Source organism: Panthera pardus, unplaced genomic scaffold (assembly GCF_024362965.1).
Source record: "Panthera pardus isolate Hobbes unplaced genomic scaffold, ASM2436296v1 HiC_scaffold_12, whole genome shotgun sequence".
Lineage (NCBI taxonomy): Eukaryota > Metazoa > Chordata > Mammalia > Carnivora > Felidae > Panthera > Panthera pardus.
The window spans coordinates 93,085,245-93,104,033 of record NW_026526677.1 but is presented as its reverse complement, the minus strand read 5'-3'; the positions used below and the strand labels follow the sequence as shown (position 1 = coordinate 93,104,033).

The 18,789-nt window shown below is 42.6% G+C and overlaps 1 protein-coding gene across 5 annotated transcripts; it reads right to left on the bottom strand.

Annotated features, from left to right (window-relative positions):
• Window positions 1-1,781: 1,781 nt before the first annotated feature.
• TMEM218 (transmembrane protein 218) lies at window positions 1,782-18,038 on the bottom strand. 5 transcript variants are annotated; one of them, XM_019433419.2, is made up of 4 exons: window positions 17,940-18,038; window positions 6,772-6,881; window positions 5,789-5,891; window positions 1,782-2,522 (listed from the first exon to the last, which is right to left on the bottom strand). In XM_019433419.2, the coding sequence occupies exons 2-4, from the start codon at window positions 6,879-6,881 to the stop codon at window positions 2,388-2,390; spliced, it is 348 nt and encodes a 115-aa protein (XP_019288964.1). In that variant the 5' UTR covers window positions 17,940-18,038; the 3' UTR covers window positions 1,782-2,387. The 5 variants fall into 5 exon arrangements, with proteins under 5 accessions (XP_019288964.1, XP_019288962.1, XP_019288963.1 ...); XM_019433417.2 differs by having other exon boundaries at window positions 17,859-17,943; XM_019433418.2 differs by having other exon boundaries at window positions 17,891-17,942.
• Window positions 18,039-18,789: the final 751 nt, after the last annotated feature.

Here is an 18,789-nt window from a genome sequence, read left to right as displayed (position 1 = left end):
ACCTGCTCTAAGGCCATTGATCAAAGAATGATGAATGGGACATTAAGATGACCTCTAAGCCCTGTCTCTAGGAAGGCAGTGGGCACAAGGGGTGCCATATTAGACATTGTAGGGGTGGCCCATGTAGAACTCTCAGTGAAATTCACGTTTCAGCCTTCTACTTCTTATCCCACACACAGGGGGTTGGCCACGACTGCTCTGAGCATGAAGGTAGAGAGTAATCTATCATTTCCCCACACTTGGTAGTTACGGATTTGGGATCTATAGGAGGCAGGCCAACCTAAAATACTTTGTACAAAGTATATATTTTTTCCCCTGTCATTTATATCTGTGCAAAACACACACACACACACACACACACACACACACACACACACGCATTAGGTAGCCGTGGTATTTGGGAAGGGATTTAGTTTCCAACCTTCACACATTTTTCCCTGTGTAAGCAGTCACCCAAAACTTCATAGCTATTATCCATTGATCTCAAAGTTGGACACCTTTGTTTGGGAATAAAAAAGGATGATTCAAGGTCAAGATTTACAAGTTTTCCCAGATTTGATTTGTCAGCAAGTCTCTTAGGAGGTGACAAATGGCAGCCCGTGCTTGTTAGGAGTCCGTGCTCCACTTGGGCTGGTTCAATGTCTCTGCACAGAGACTCACAGGTATCTGGAAGCTTCAGTGCAAGTGTTCAGAGAGGAGGACAAAGCCTGACTCCCAGCTTGCCCAACTTCCCTCCATATGTTTGCATTCTCCTTTCTCCCCTCCAATCTGGTTGGAGGGATATTTCTTCTTTCCTTACCTGTGGGCCCTAGGCTAGATGAAGAGACGATTTCCTTTGAATGGTTCTATGGCAAAGCCTTATCTGCAAAGGTTTTCTGAACTGAATAAGATACAGTTCAAATGCAGAAATAAATATATCTGGCCCTCACCAGCCCATGACTCCCAAAAGTCACCCATTCTCTCCTCTTTTAACTTAGAACTTAGCCCCCACTGGGGTGGTGGATTGGATCTTCTCTACACTGACAAGAGGATCCAGGAGAGAAAGTGAAGGAGATGTGGCCCTGACTTCCTCAAGCTCTCAAAGTCCCACAAAGCTCAGCGTGTTTTCTTTTCAGTCCAGAGACAGGCCCTGGAGTCTGTTACGCCTGGGCACACACACTGGATGTTATATGATGCCTGGGCAAGTTAGTTCATCTCCTTAAGCCTTAATTTTTTTCTACTTTAAAATGGAATGATAAAAATAGATAATAATCTATAATAATTACATATATAACATATATATTATATATATAATCTTTAAACCTAAAATTTAAATAAATTGGGTTTCAGGGTAACTAGTGTCATATTGGCATAAAGTACGTGCTCAAAGTTCTCCTTCCAACTTGTTTTCTGGTTCTTAATTTTAAGTCAGAAGATCCTTCTTCATTTAGTTCTAGGGAGTCAGGAGAGCCTTCCAAAGTAGAAACAGCCCAGAGCCCCTCCATTTAATGACAAATCTTGGGTGATCTAGGATTTCAGATAGGCATAGAGTTGTATCTATTCCTAGGAACATACATTTCTTACCAGCTTTGCAGAAAGAGCTACAAAGATGAAAAGAAATGATAATAATCCAAAATGGACTTTATAGTAATTAAAGAAGGCACACAAAGGCTACCAAATCCTGAAAGAATCCAGAGATCCACAGAAACAAGACAAACAGTCAACATTTCCATACCCTTCTTCTAATCCCCAAGCAAACTTGAAATATAGAATATAGACTGAGAAAGTCTTGGCCAAGAGTCTGAGGTGAAAGTCGGTCCTTCGGTTGTTTATTGCTTTATTATAGCAGAGAGAAATGACACCCATTGCTTGTATAGATTCTGTGACACCATATGCACACTGGTCAACAACCAACATCTGGGTAAGTCTTCCAACTCATCACATTAAAATAAGCTTTCGAACTTGGAGTGCCTTTCCTTTCCAAATGATCCCAACCTTGTAACTAAGAATCTTGTGTATTATCAAGAGGATGAGATTCTTCTGTCTACTGGACAGGGGAAGCCAAAGTGCTCCTTTTCCCAAAATCCACTTAATGATGTCTTGATTGAAAATCTACCAGAAGCACATCACTATCTTTATTTCCCTGTCAAAACAGAAAACCTGAGGAACAAGTGCTAAGAAGATAGCAGTATCCCTCGGAAGATGGTGAGAATCGCCTCTGCAGGGCCAATTTTGCAACCCCATTTTTGGAATCCAGGATTCAAGAGATTTATCCTAGTCATGAATGGATATTTCTCTGATCTTAAGGCATGAAGGCTGTCAAAACAAGGCTCTGAACAGTACCTTTCTGCTCATTAATGACATCAAAAGCGAAGGACAGAACAGGTCTTGGCTTTCTTGAATAGTGCTCAGTAGGACCGCAGTGGTTTGGCATAGATTGGCTCCAGGATATGATGAATGAGAACCAAAAAGAGGCCTCCAAGGAAGACAGCAGTGAGGAAAGCCAGCAGGACATAGCGGCCAATGAAAAAGGAATCCACAATCTGCAGAAAGAAACATCAAAAAGGAAATTACTATCACTTCAGCACCCTGGTTGTGCTCATCTGAAATCTTTGATGAATGGGCCCAGAGTCTGTTTGTATTTGTGACTTCCAGAAACATCCTGATCTGAGTCTCTTCTGTAAATGGTTGGGAAATAACTCCCTGAGCTGGAAATACAAGATAAAGAAAAGATTAATGAAGTACAGGGGGGAAAAAAAAGGCTCGATATAGGAGGTTTCATAAACACTCCAAAGACCTTAGATGAGCTCTTTTATGTTCTGAAATCAGTTATCTGAAGGAGTTCATGAGAAGCTTGCTTCCTTGGTCTTAGAAAGTCTCATTTTTGTTGTTGTTAACTTTTTATTATGGAGAATTTTAAATATATATAAAAATATAACAGCATAATAAACCCCCCTGTATCCAAGATCGAAGCCCCCAACTCATCAACCTGCTGCTGTTTCAGGAGGGCTCATTTTCAAAATGGAAAGGTGATTCTTGAAAATTTTCATCAGAAGTGTCCTGAACCCTAACATTCATAACCCAGTACTCCAAGGGTTAGGTTAAATGGCCTTTTGCCTGAGACACTAAAATCCTTACAGGATAAATAACGTGCCCTAATCATACAGTTGGCTGTCTGGCAACCAGTCATACTTGAGGCCCCAAAGCTGTTGGTCTTTGCTGACAAAACCTACACTTCAGAGTTGGCTCTGCCCACTTGTCCACTGTCCACTGCCAGGGCTCTACTCTCCCCAGACCCAAATGGTGGTGCTTAAATTGGGACAGGAAAAAACAACTGAATTTATCGATCTAATGGAGAGGGAATATGAACCAAATGACAGGGTGATTTCACAGCTTCCCAAAGGGAATAGAATCGCAAATACTTGAAAGGCAATGGAGGTAGACAGGATAGTGACCCAAAAATGTCTACATCCTAATCTCCAGAAATGGTGAATATGTTAGATTACATGGCAAAGGAATTAAGGTTGCTGATTGGCTGACCTTAAAATAGGGAGATTAGCCTGAGTTATCCAATCCAGGTGGGCCCGGTCTAATCACATGGGTCCTTAAACATGGAAGAGCGAGGTGGAAGAGAAGGTCAAAGAAAGAGATGTCAAGATGGAAGTAGAGTCAGTGGGATGTTACCTTGCTGGTTCTAAAGATGGAGCCAGGGGGCCACTAGCCAAGGGTGGACTCTAGAAGCTAGGAAGGGCAAAGAGACAGATTCTTCCCCAGAACCTCCAGGAAGGAGTACAGCCCTGCCAACCCCTTGATTTTAGCGCAGTGAGGCTGCATTTGGACTTCTAACTTACAGAACTGTAAGACAGTACATCTGTGTTGCAAACCTAAGTTGCTGATTTGTTACAGCAGCAATAGGAAACTAATACAGTGGCAATACACAAAGTACCTGTCAAGTCCTAGTGCTGCTCTGATTGCTGAGATCCAAAGATACCAAGAAGAAAAGGGCCGCTCCAGAGATTACCCCAACAGCCAACTTACAACAAAGGTCAGTTTGATAAAACAGCTTTAACATAACTTTGACCTTGGCTCCAGTACTGAACAAGTCTCTTGCGGGCTACATGTTTGCTCGTTTGACACGTTTCACTTTTTAATTAGCCAATTAGCAGGCCTTGGGTGCAGAAGGCCCAGGTCATGTATTATTGATACAGTATTGAGCCAGGCTGCTGCAGGGGCCAGTTCTCAAAACCTGAAAATGAGAACACCAATTCTGCTGGCCACGCTGACGGACATATTTTGCTCAAACCTCATTCTTGTCTCCTGGGTCTGAAACTCCTATGACAGAGGATAGAGGGATTAAATTCGAAACAGTGTTTGCTCTGTGTCCTTCTTCGAATATTCACATCTGCAGCAATCCAGAAATATAGTTGCCTTCATCACTCTCTCCCTTTCAGACAGGGAAATGGAGGTGGGAGTCTATTCCTGGCTCCCACACGTGGTACTTACACTGACAGGGTGGTTTTCAAATGCTGATAAACACCTGAGGTGTATGGAAACAATTCCTTAAATTTGTGTGGTATTATGTTCCTTGGACTTTTCAGTGCAAATTGCCTCCCTTTTGCCGGGACTAGTCCTAGATAGAGTTAGAAATGTGTTCCAATTTTAGTTCAGAAGTTGTATAATTTTGTGTACTGTTGTCTGGTGTCAAATACTCACCCATGAACTCTCTGGGATGGCCCCCAATATTCTGTTGAGTCCCCAACAATGAAGGTTTTGCAGACAGACCTCAGCTTGAATCCTTGCTCTGCCTCTTCCCATATATGTATGACCTTGGGCAAGTTACTTTAACCTCTTATAGCCTCAGTGTCCTTACCTATAAAATGGGGATAATAACAGCACCTACTTCATACTATTTAGGCTTGTCTTAAGGTTTAAGTGAGATCATGCAAACAACGTGTTTAGCAAACAACCTCACGCACAGTAACCCCTTAAACAATATTAGCTATTATTACCACTTTAAAAATGAAAATGGGGGGCTGGGAGGAGCTGCTAGAAGGTAGATGGGAGGTAGGAAGTCAATGCCATTACCAAGATCTGAGGGTAAAGTCAGAGCCCCAGCCCAGAATGGACTAGAATAGGTGGGGTCTCCAGAGAAGGGCTATGAGAGAGAGGTTAACAAGCCCCCTAGAGAGGTGGGTGCTGGCGGATGGTGTTCCAGGAACTAGGGCCAGCTGATCTCCCAGACTACTGTCAGTACTGAATTCACCTGTCTCTACAATTACTGCTTTCCACAGAAATTCTCTTTCCCCACTGATCTCTATGGAAAGTACTCTCTTCACATCACAAGTGGAGAAAATCAAACACGGGGAGGGCAACCCCGAGGGCACTGCATACACTTTGGCCAGGATCCGACTTCCTGAGCCCAGACTACCAGGATGAGGATGCTTTCATTTCAGGGCCAGGCCCTGTTCCTGTTCCTAACTCAGGGCCTCCTCTCCAGCCCCACAGGATCAGGTGGCTTTTGGATACACTGCTTGTTCAACTCGATGCACAGTGGGGATGCACTCCAATCAGGCAAATAACTGCCCAGTGGTCTTGCACGTGGGAATCAGAGTGAGATTCCCAGTCTGGGTGGAAGGAGAGGGGAATTTAAAACTCCCTCTCGGCTTTCCCCACCTTTGTTTTAACTTTACACTTCTAACACATGTCGGCCGACCTGACATTGGGGAACACCTCAGGGCAGGATGGAGGTCTAGACTGAGAGAAGCAAGAGTTATAACTCAGGAGGGCAAAATAAAACCAATAGTTTTACCTTCATTTCGACCTCTGGGGCTGGGACTTCACTGGCTCGAGGGAAGACCAGCAGAACTGATGTGATGATCAGAGCACCGAGGAATACAAAAATGACAGAGAACCTGGGGTCAAAAGACAGAATGTCACAAGCACGCTTTACAGATTCCTCTCTAATCAGTGAGGTCTGGACTGGCTCTTCCTTGGAGCCAATATTCTAAGTTTCAGTCTATTAACAAGGCCTAGAGACCTGCTGTCCACACTGTCCAGCGAATTTAGAAATGGTCTCTCCTTCATCCCAAAGCCCTTCTTTCTAGACAGGTCCCCAGCTGGATTCATTCCTATTTATTCCCATAATTCCCAATTCCTAAGAATTGGAATTGGTAGTTTTAATTTTTGCCTCTGCAAAAAATGTCATAATCATGAAAAATCAAAGCAGCCCTCCCCTCTTCTCAATCTCTCAGTTTGTTTTCAGACTGGAATACTTTGGTAAATCACATAGTTCGCTGCTTCATACCGATACTGTCTGGCCAGAGCACAGCTCTATAGTGTTGTTAAAGTCAGTGTTCTGAGGCCAGTGCCCGAGAGAGAGCCAGCCCAAGCCCTTGGTGCTCCTGAAGTGTCCCTAGGCTCAGGTTAGAGCCTCAAGACTGGACTTGCATGTGCCCTAAGTCTGAACAATTAAGAAACACACACACACACACACACACACACACACACACCCCAAGAAATTCACAGGCAGCAAAAGCAGATTTCCTTTTCATCTCTCGTGTCCCCCCATCTCCTCTACCGCGAAAACTAGAAAACACCACTTCCCTTCTCTCACCTCTGCTTCAAAGCATCAATAATACAGTCAGTGCTTATGACAACAGGTTAAAATACAATTCATTCAAACTGCCAGTAATTGCAAAAATGGTCTTCTGGATTCTAAATGTTTAATAAGCATCAGCGATTTCGCTTCTAATTGCTTTTACCTTGGACTCTCAGCTGGAGAGAAAGCCTTACCTCGCTACACCGGACGCTCTGGACAGCAGCACACACAGCAGCAGCACTAACACCCAGAGCAGGGCTAAGATGAACACGCCAGCCCCCACTCCGAGCACTGTGCCAGCCATCTGTGGGAGAAAGGAAGCATAAGCACTGCACCCCAGCTCAGCCCTGGGGCCTTCCCACCACCATAAAGTGTCTGCCCTCTGTGTGCAGGTACTGCCAGTCTTCCACACACTCCCTGCTTTTATAATGGTGTTCAGACAAAAACAAATACAAATACACATATAAACACAAATACAAATACAGAAAGTCCAAACTCATTATGATGAACTTCTGATGACTGGTGTGATAGGATGCATCAGTACGGGTCTTTGGGAATGTCCAATCCCTCAACAGGAATTAGAAATTTAAAATCCCCAAACCTTTCTTTTCAGTGAGGACAGAGAGGTTGCTTTTTGCTCCATGTGGGTCATTTCAAATTTGGTATGTGAGTTCTAGTTTGGCTTCCCCAACCCACAGCATCAAGCTGAACTCGCTCTTGATATAAAATGCTAACAGAGGGCTGTGAAGGCACCAGGACTCAAGTCAAGCACTACGGAGCCAATGTGGAAGTTGAAGCCCTCAGGCCAAGTCTGTGGTGTGAGCTTTGACTCCCCAGACAGTCACAAGACAGAAATGTCCCACTCTATGGTTGAGTTTTTATTCATAAAAGGAAGCAAACTCCTAAGTCCTTAAAGACAGCGATGATGAAGAAGAGAGGAGCCGCCACTATTTTGAGCATCCACAGTTTGCTAAGTACCTTACACACATATTTCATTTAATCATGGAAGCAGGCTTCTGAGGTAGATATTATTATACACGTTACAGAAGAGGTAACTGAGGTATAAGGTGAAGGGATATGTGTTTACAAACCAGTGGCTTACAACAAAACATTGTTCTCTCATAGTTCTGGAGGCCAGAAGTCTGAAATCAAGGTGTCAGCCAGGCCCAGCTTTCTCCAAAGGTTCTAGGGGAGAATGCTTCCTGGCTCTTATAGCTTCTGGAGGTCCAGGCATTTCTTGGCTTGTGGCTGCATGGCTCCAGTCTCTGCTTCCGTCTTCCCATGGCCTTCTCCTGTGTGTCTCTGTCTCCTCCTCTTCTGTCCCTTATGAGGACACTTATGGTGGATTTAGAGTCCCCCTGAAGAATCTGGTTTGATCTCATCCTCAAGATCATCAATTATGTCTGTGCAGACCCTTCTTCCACATAAAGTCACATTCAGTTTCCAGGGATTAGGAGGTGGGCACAATCTTTTCAGGGGCCACCATTGGACCCACTCCACTGATTCTATAGCACCTCCCCCGATCTTCCCCTTCTGGATCAGAGACAAATCTTAAGCAAATAAATTCCTCCTCAGGTGATGGTTTTCTTTACCCTGATGGTCTAAATACCACAAAAATTATGATCTATGAGAAGTTCTGTTATAAAGACATTGGAAAGATCAGAAAGGAAGCCCTAAGCATGAACTGTCAAAAAACCAAACAAACACTTATTCAATCAACATCTATTATGTGCCTACCATGTAAAGCATTGTGTCACAGTCTGGGGATCATGAGGGTAAATAAGACATACCTTGTGACAGAAGCTGCAGGCCCCCTGGAGAACACCGCCATGTGAACAGCTCTCCACACCATATTGTGATAGGAGACAAGGTACGGTGGGAACTAAGATAGTGAGGAGGGCTTTACCAGGGAGGTGACTTCACACAGACCCCTTTGGGGAAGAATCAGTGCGGCAAGATGACGGGTAGGAATGGGGTGGGCAGAGAGAGGAGTGGCAGCAGATGAGGCTGGGCTCCCACTTGCCTCTCTAACTGGGGCACACACACCCCCATTCGAGCACATGGTTTCATCTTGGTAATTCTAAACTGCCAGGTGTTCCCCACCTCTGGCTCCTTGTACTTGCTGTTTCCACTACCTGGAATTAGCCCCCAGCCCCCAACAAGCCCTCTAGTATTTGCACTGCTGGCCTCTCCTCATCCTCCTGATTTTAGCTTTAAATGTAACTTCCTCAGAGAGGTCTCACGTGTCGGCTCTCGCTAAAGTAACCCCCAAACAACTGCTCTCCATCACTCCTTATTTCCTTCAGGGGACGTTTCACTAACTGTAGTTCTCATTTTTACTTATTGTTTACAGGCTGACTTTCTGTGTCTCCAGCCAGTATGGTGAACTCCAGGAGGGCAGAGACATTATTTCTTGCTCACCACAGTATCCCCAGCTCTCACCACTGATGTTATGAGCAAGAAATATTTGTTGGATGAATAAATGAAGGAGTGCTAACAAGTCCACAGAAATCAAGTAAGGGGGTGATAGGATCATACTTAGCTTTAGAAAGATGACTGTAACTTCTGGTCGATATGCTGGACAGACCTAACAGGGAAAGTACCTCACACAACAGTGAACACATAGAAATGCTTAACAAAATAGAGCAAAAAGAATTCAATACACAGTGGAGCTCAGAAGCAATAAAGGAAAATCCTTAAGCGCTATAAATGAAAGTGTAATTCAAAGCCTGAGTGTAAGCAGGAGCTGAGCCCAAAGGTCTACAGGGTACCAAAACCAGCTGCAGACCTTTGCAGTGGTCCTCTCCTAGACAGATGAAGTCTTAGACCCATGATACAGAGAACTGAAAATGAGACAAGGCATCAACAGCATTATTGATAATAGCCAAACTACAGAAAGGCCCAAGTGTCCACTGACTGATGAATGGATAAAGAAGATGTGTGTGTGTGTGTGTGTGTGTGTGTGTGTGTGTGTGTGATGGAATATTACCCAACCATCAAAAAGAATGAAATCTTGCCATTTGCAACAACATGGATGGAGCTACAGTGCATTATGCTAAGTGAAATGATAAGTCAGCCAGAGAAAGACAAATACCGTAAGATTTCATTCACATGTGGAATTTAAGAAACAAAACAGATGAACATATGGGGGGGGAGAAAAAAGAGAAATAGACACAAATCATAAGAGACTCTTGATGATAGAGAACAAACTGAGTGTTGATGGAGGGAGGTGGGGGGGATGGGCAGATGGGTGATGGGTATGAAAAAGAGTACTTCTTATAATGAGCACTGGGTGTTGTATGTAAGTGATGAATCTCTGAATTCTACTACTGAAACCAATATTGCACTATATGTTAACTAACTAGAATTTATTTTTTTAATATTTATTTATTTTGAGAGAGAGAGACAGTGTACATGAGTGGGGGAGGGGCAGAGAGAGAGGAAGACAGAGAATCCCAAGCATGCTCCACACTGTTAGTGCAGAGCCTGATGCAGGACTCAAACTCATGAACCTTGAGATCATGACCTGAGCTGAAATCAAGAGTGGGACACTTAACCAACTGAGCCACCCAGGCGCCCCATTAACTAACTGCAATTTAAATAAAAATTTGAAAAAATAAGAAAAGATCAAAGCTTAAAGCTAAGCCCTGAAAGGCCTCACCTCTCTGTGAAATAGGGACTAAAACATCTGCTGATGACTTAGGTTGGAAGAAAGTTGGCCAAGGACCTCAGGCCATGGATGAAAAAAGAATAACCCAAGAGGAATCTGATTCCTAATCCCACACCACATGCAGGTGTGGGGTTCAAATCATACTACCAAAGTGCTATGGGAATCGCAAGTAGTAAGGTCAACATAAAACCAGTCCAAAAGTGAGAAACCCATAAGAGCCCGGCAGAGACAACTGAAACCTTTCCGTAGGGATGCTGCACAAGTCGGCATGCAAGGCTCCTGTGAGACTGGGTATAAAGTAAAGATGTTTTCGGACATACAAAGACTGAAATGGAGCTCACCTGTCATAGGTGTACTGAGCAAGCATGAAAATGAACCAAGAAAGAAGGCATGAGATGTAAGAAGTAATGGTGAGAAGGATACTGGGAAATATTGATGGTAAAGATTTCTGTAACGATAAGAAGGGCACACTTTTTGAAGAGTTAAAAACAAAGAACAACAGCAACATATTTATGGATATGTCTCCTCAGGCAAGGAAACCAAAAGCAAAAAGAAAATATTGGGACAAAATAAAAAGCTTTCGTACAACAAAGGAAACTATCAACAAAACAAAAAGGCAACCTAGTGAATGGGAGAAGATATTTGCAAATGATATGTCCTATTAGGGGTTAATACCCAAAACATGTAAAGAACTATAACTCAACACCAAAAAACCCACTCTAATTAAAAACTGGGTAGGGGCGCCTGGGTGGCTCAGTCAGTTAAGCCTCTGACTCTTGATTTCTGCTCAGGTCATGGTCCCACGGTTCATGAGATTGAGCCCCATACTGGCCTCTGCACTGACAACAAGCCTGCTTGAGATTCTCCCTCTCCCTCTCTCTCTGCCCTTCCCATCTCATGCTCTTTCTCTCTCTCTCTCTCTCTCAAAATAAGTAAATAAAAACATTTTTAAGAAAGAAAAAAAATGAGTAGAGGACATGAAGAAACATTTTTCCAAAAAAGACCTACAGATGGCCAACAGACACATGAGAAGATGCTCAACATTACTCATCATCAGGGAAATACAAATCAAAACCACAATGAGATACGACATCACACTAACCAGAATGGCTGGGATTAAAAAGACAAGAGATAGTAAGTGTTGGTGAGGATGTGGATAAAAAGGAAGCCTCATACACTATTGGTGAAACAAATTGGTACAACTACTGTGGAAAATGGCACAGAGGTTCCTCAAAAAATCAAAAATAGATATATCATATGATCTGGGGCACCTGGGTGGCTCAATCGGTTGAGTGTCCAATGCTTGATCTCAGCTCAGGTCATGATCTCATGGTTCAGGAGATCGAGCCCCACCCTGGGCTCTGGCTGACACTGTGGAGCCTACTTAGGATTCTCTCTCCCCTGTTTGCCCCCTCCCCAGCTCATGCTCTCATGCTGTCTCTTTCCTCACCTCTCAAAATAAATAAACTCTAAAAAAAAAAGAAAGAAAGAAAGAAAGAAAGAAAGAAAGAAAGAAAGAAAGAAAGACCGTATGACTTAATATTTGGGTATGTACCCAAAAAAAATGGAAACACTAATTTGAAATGATACATGCACCCGTATGTTTATTGCAGCATTTATTTACAGTAGCCAAAATATGGAAGCAACCTAAGTGTCCATCAATAGATGAATGGATAAAGAAGATGTGACACACACACACACACACACACACACACACACACACACACACACTGGAATATTACTCAGCCATAAAAAAGAATTAAATCTTGCCATTTGCAACAACATGGATGAAGCTAGAGAGGATTATGCTAAGTGAAATAAACTAGAGAAAGACAAATAACATATAATGTCACCATATGTGGAATTGAACAAACAAAACAAGTGAACAAACAAACAAAAAAACCAGACTCTTAAATACAGAGAACAAACTGGTGGTTGCCTTAGGGGAGGTAGGTGGAGGGTGGGTGAAATAGATGAAGGGAATTAAGATCCCACAAATCATGAGATGAACTGAGTTGAAATCAAGAGTCAGATGCTTAACCAACTGAGCCATCCAGGTGCCCTTAGATTTTTTTTTTTTTTTAAACCAGCTCTTTGCAAGGAAAGCAAAGGCTGCTAATAAACAGATTGAAAAAGCAAATACAAACAAAACAAAAACAAGGGGACAGGGGAAATGGGGTGATGTTGTTCAATGGATACAGAATTTCAGTTCTGTAAAATGAAAAAGTTCTAGAGATCTGTTGCACAACAACGTGAATATACTTAAGACTACTTAATTGAACGTTTAAAAATGGTTAAGATGGTAAATTTTATGTGTTTTTTAACCACAATTTAAAAAAATCTACTGAAACAATGAGTATCGAGCAAAATAGAATGGAAAGCTTTGAAAGGTATTAATAGCAATATTCACAAAGAGCATAGTGAATAGATACAACTCAGGACAAACGTGAATCTCAAACAAAGCCTCAAAATATATAAAGCCAAAATCACTGCAATAAATGGACAGACCCACAAATTTAGTGGAGATTTTAGTACCTCTCTCTCAGAAACTTAAAGTGGATATATGAACGGCCAATAAATGTGTGAAAAGGTGCTCAATTACATTAGTCATTAGGAACTTGCAAATGAAAACCAAATTGCAATCCCTCTAGATAGCCACCAGAATGGCTGGGGAGCTACAAACTTCCAGTATGAAATAAATAAGTCACAGTGATTCAATACGTTGTATACCTGAAACTAATATAACATTGTAGGCCAATTATACTTCAATAATAAAAAAAAAGGTAGAGCTAAAATATTTGTGAACAGTTGTGTGGAGGATGAGAAAGGACAGTTCAAAATTAAATTATCTGTTATCTTTTTGTTCTGGAGGAGGCAACACCACCAAGTGTTGACAAAGACATGGAGAAATTAGAACCCTGATTCAAACAAACCAAATGTCACAACTTGGGAAATCTGACCAGTATCTGGATAGTCAATGGTATTAGGGAATAATTATTTATTTGTTAAACTGTGGTGACATTGTGGTCGCATGCCTAAAAGATATATATCACCATCTTTTAGCCATGTGACCACATTTATATATATACATATACATACACACACACACACATACACACATACATACATACACATAACACAGAGAACAGAAAATTGTGTCTGGGAACTTCATAATTATCCAGGGAGAGGAGGGAAGGGGAGGGTAACATGAAATAAGACTGGTCGTGGGGTAATTGTTGAAGCTGGATCATGAGTACACAAGTGTTGGCTCTAATATTTTTTATACTTTTGAATGTATTTGAAACTTTTGTAATAGAAAGATATGTGTGTGTATAAGTAGGAATAAATCCAAAAAAAGGTGTGTATGGTTTTTACAGCAAAAATTGTTCAACTTTATTAAAAGGTATATATTTTTAAAGGCCCTAGGAGAGTAACAAAACAGACCCGAACAGAGAAATAACCTACCTTCCTGGACAGAATGGTTCAATATTAAAAGATCTCAATATCAGTTCAATGCAGTTCTAACCAAAATCTCAAAATAAATTTTTGTGGAACTCATGGAACTTGAAAACGGATCCTCAATTCATATGGAAGAGCAAAAGCCCAAGAATAGCGAAAACAATTTTGAGAAATAGGATGGAGACTTGCCTTTCTTGTTACCAACTGCCGCAAGACACATTATAAAACCAAGGTAATTAAAACAGTGTGATATGGCATAAAGACACATGGATCAGCGGAATAAAATAGAGAATCCAGAAACAGATCCGTGTATTTATGAGAACTTTGTACAGGACAGAGTCGGCTTGGCTTCAGCAGGTAAAGGATTTCATAGATGGTGTTGGGACAAATGATTATCCAATCAGAAAAGAGTAATACTCGACCTCTACCTTATATCCTATACGAGCCAATTTTAAATGGAAAGTAATTCATAATAAAGCAGCATATGCTTAAATATACAAATGTTCAGGCTGACTACACTAGAATACATAATGAAGTACAGCAGTCAGATGCTTGCACCTAAACTTAGAATCGCCACGAACGCAAAAGCTACAAATGCAGGCTCATGCAGGTGTGTTGTATGGCAACTCAAATACCACGAGCTGGGCTGCCTTCGGTTATGCGATCTTCTCAAGTGATGAACAACTCTTGTTAAAGTTCCAAAACACAAGTAAGTATAATTTCCCCTTGATTTACATTTGAGTTGCATTCCTGGAAATTTTACTATAGCAAGCTGTGCCAAAAAAAAAAAAAAAAAAAAAAAAAAAAAAAAAAATATATATATATATATATATATATATATATATATATATATATAATGTTTATATGAAAAATGGAGTTAGGCTCTAGGCTCAGATTATAAATGGCTACCCTGTGGGACACTCAGAAATTGTGCAGGATGCGGGACAGTTCTTCACTGCAGAACATCAAGCATCCCACCCTGCTCTGTAAACCCCAGTAATGCTGCCAAAATCACAATTATAACCAAGTATGCTCTCACAAATTCCAAAATGACCAACAGGGCAGTACCATCCCCTTGGAGAACCACTGTTCTAGAAAAACTCTTGCATTAAGAGACATGTACAGGGATGTTTATTGCAGCTTTTTTCATAATAGCAAAACATCTGAAAAAACGTTAAGTGTCCACCAATAAGGGAATGGATACGATGTTACACTCATAAGAATGGATACAACATTATACTCATAAGAAACACTTAGAATAAATGAACTTGGCTATCTGTATTGATATGAACGTATCTCAAAAACAATGTTGAGGGGCGCCAGGGTGGCTCAGTTGGTTGAACGTCCAACTGATCTTGGCTCAGGTCATGATCTCGCGGTTCGTGGGTTCAAGCCCCATGTTGGGCTCTGTGCTGATGGTGCGGAGCCTGCTTGGTATTCTCTGTATCCCTCTCTGCCCCTTCCCCGCTCACAATCTCTCTCCCTCTCTCTCTCTCAAAAATAAGCATTAAAAAAAATTTTTTTAATGTTGAGTAATAAAAGCAAATTACAAAATGAAACCCACAGTATGACACTACTTGTATTTTTAAAATTAAAAAAAGCAATTTATATCATTTATAAGGTACAGATATACCACAGAAATACAAATACATGGGCATGAATGATGTACAACAATTTCAAAGGAATGTTTGCCTCTGGGAGGGAAGAAGGGAGGAAGGCAAATGGGGCCAGAAAAGAGAACAAAAGGGATCTGAGGATTAAATCTGGGATGTTTTATTTATTTAAAAGAAAAAACTGAAGCCGAGATGCCCAAATGTTAATGTTTGTTAATCCAGTTAATAGGGCATAGGTATTCATTACACTACCCAGTGTGATTGTCTGTTTATGAAATTTTTGAGATAATTCTTAATTTTTAACCAGGTAGCTGGTGGCTCAGTGCACATGAATCAAAATCAGAGACCAGAGATTAGTGACCAATAGGGGACTCTCTGGGTAAGGGATGATGAGGGTCTGGACTCCTGCCTTACCTGTGAAAATGGAAGGGGGTGGAGAGAAAAGGTGTTAGAGAAGACTCAGGTTTCCTGCTTGGTTGACTGAGCTGACTTGTACTACCCTAACAAGGTAACTAGTTAAGTTTAATTGCTGCTGTTTTGGATACTGCACAAATAACCTATAAAACTTGGACCAACTCTAACACCTAGAATACAGGCAAGTGGTAGCCGAAGCTGGTTCTATTAGAAACATTGTGCTTCAATCCCCCATGGAAGCTTAAATGTTCATGAGACATTGGGGTCCATTTAGGACATGGCTTTAAAGTAAGGAGATAAATATCCCCAAGTTCTTATAGGAATGAGGTTCATCACAGGGTGCCTGGGTGGCTCGGTCGGTTAAGCATCTGACTTCGGCTCAGGTCATGATCTCAGGGTTCGTAGGTTGCAGCCCTGGTTTCGGCTCTGTGCTAATGGCTCGGAGTCTGGAGCCTGCTTGGGATTCTGTGTCTCCCTCTCTCTCTGCCCTTCCCCCACTCGCACTCTGTCTCTCTCGCTCTCTCAAAAATAAAGATTAAAAAAAAAAATTTAAAAATAAGAAGGAGGTTCATCACTTTATAACCAATCTATACATTTTCGCACTAAGCTTGGAAAGGAAAGGCTGGATATAGCATATAGAGTGCTGTTATGGGAAAGGAGTGAACATCTAGTCATTTTATATTGTTAAATTCAGCGTGGGAATAATGCTTGTAATAAAATATGTATTATAAATATGCAAAATGATTAAAACCATGGTGTTTTTGATTAATGTCTAGGACTTTTTCAAACCTGGAGAATGGATGGTTTAGCCAACCTGGTTTCCAAAGTTCATTTACCTAAGTCTATGGCATTTAAAGCAGGTAGACTAGAATCAGAATAAAATAATGTCTCTATTTGAACACCCTGTTTAGTAGCTGACCAGCAGAACAGTTATGAGGACAATTTCCCCCCTCTGTGCTCATGCTGTGAGGTCCTTCTTTGGAAAGAGATTGCCCAAAACTTTTAGAGGTACATAGAGTGCAGTCCTCATTCATTTACCATTGGTTCTTCATACCCTTTCATGCAGCTCTCAGAGAAAACAGAGAGGCATATGTTAAGGTGCTTGACCCCTGCATGTACAGCCTTATAGATTAAAAATACACTGTTCACCACCGCTGTCAATCATGTGTGAGAATAATAATGGCCATTACAAGATGACTTACAGTTCAATACAAATGTGGATTCCATAGAGGGTAACTTGGCCCTAGTGCTGCTGGTGGTGGGAGATAGGTAGTTCACCCATTCCTGGACTGTCACTGGCTCAAGCCCTTGAAGGCAGAAAACAGGGATTACAGGGGTGAATGGCCCTTCTTCGAGGAATCCTTTTCCCTTTCCTTTATAGCCTTCCAAACCTTCAACTATAATGCGGGGGGGGGGGGGGGCGGGTATCATTTATTTTTCTACATTAAACATTCCACTACGGCTTTAATTTTAATATATTAGGATAATGCTCTCACCTTTGTAATTAAGTAGAATGCAAGTCTGGGAAAAATCAATCGTGGAGCTACCTAAATGCCATCCATATGACATCATCTCAACGCACTGAGAGAAAAAGGGGATCGATGGATCCAGATCTCGTCCTCCCACCTCCTTTCCTGGGTGGTGTTTGGACTTGAAGGTACCATAGCGACTATTAGCTGCATCACCATGGGCTCTCCGGACAGCAGCACCCCAGTGCTGGAGCGTCAATACCCCAGGAACCAGGGCTCTAGCGTCTCTCCCCAGCCCTGTAGCTGGTTCAAACGGGCGCAGGAAAACCTCGCCCCCACGTCTCATTTGAAGAACGTACGCCCAGCTACCTCCCAGACTGGAAAGATGAAGGTCTCGATCACAAGGTATTGGAATCAGGCACTGACATTTCACTTTCTTAGGAGCATGAAAATTAAACCATTCCTTCTTTCCTAATTAATTTCCCAATTAAGTATTTATTAGCCACCGGGCCTTGGGTCCAGATCTACGTTAAGGGTAAGGGTGCTCTGAGAGTCCACGCACAGCCACCCACCCACGCTTTCTTCCATACTCCTGAGCCCCAGCCTCCGCCATTCTCCCTTCTCAGCCGCCCCCACTTTTCCCACCTCCCCCTCACCTGGCTCTCCTTCTCCCAGGTCCCCTACTCACACCTCACTGTCCGGCCAGTTCCAGCCCACAGGGGCTTTGATCTACTTACGACGAATCACAAGTGGGTTTTCATCCAGGCGATTCCAGATCCGCTAATCAGCGCCACTCTTTCAACGCCCAGTTTCCTTCTTATTTGCTTACGTCCACAGGGCCTCCAGGCAACGCGGAGCGGGGTGGGTGGGCACGTCGCTCTTCTTTACGCCCTCCGATTGGTCGGTGCTTTTGGTCGAGACTCAAGTTAGATTGGGTCGAGGCAGTCCTGACTCCGCCCCCGTCCCATCCCGTTGTCAATCATACTATCCTTTAGGTAACCCACAGGACCATTGGTCAGTCCTGCCTGGGGGCGGGTTGTCAGGCGAGGGAGAGCTGCTTCTCTCGGCCTCGCTGTTACCATGGAGACTGTACAGCCAGGTTGCGTAGCGCAGGAAGGCGACCTCTTCCCCTCATGGAAAAGTCCGGAGATTTGTACGGCAATCTATACGTTAATGTCTGTTTCGGATTCTGATAGACATCTCAGTCCCCGACACAGTGGTTCGGGTGGGGCTCGGGACTCTGGGGGCAAGTCAGATTAGGCCTCGGAGAGGTGGGGTGAGGCCCAGTCATTAAGGGTCCCTAAACCCCACCCCCACCCCGCGAAGGGAACAGAGGCCGAAGCACAAGTTGTGACAGCATCATGTTTTCATTTGTCCTTACCTTGCCCTATTTTATTTGGGGTTATTCTTCCGTCAGCCCTAGGAAGTAGACTATGGCCAGGGTCATTTTTCTCACGGGGCAGACTGAGGAAGCAAGGTCGGGGTCATAAAGTAAATCTGTAGCCACACCTCCAGGCAGCTGGAACTGCACTTACCTGACTGCAGACTAAAACTTGCCGTGATTTTGCTCCAAAGCTATGTATGGCT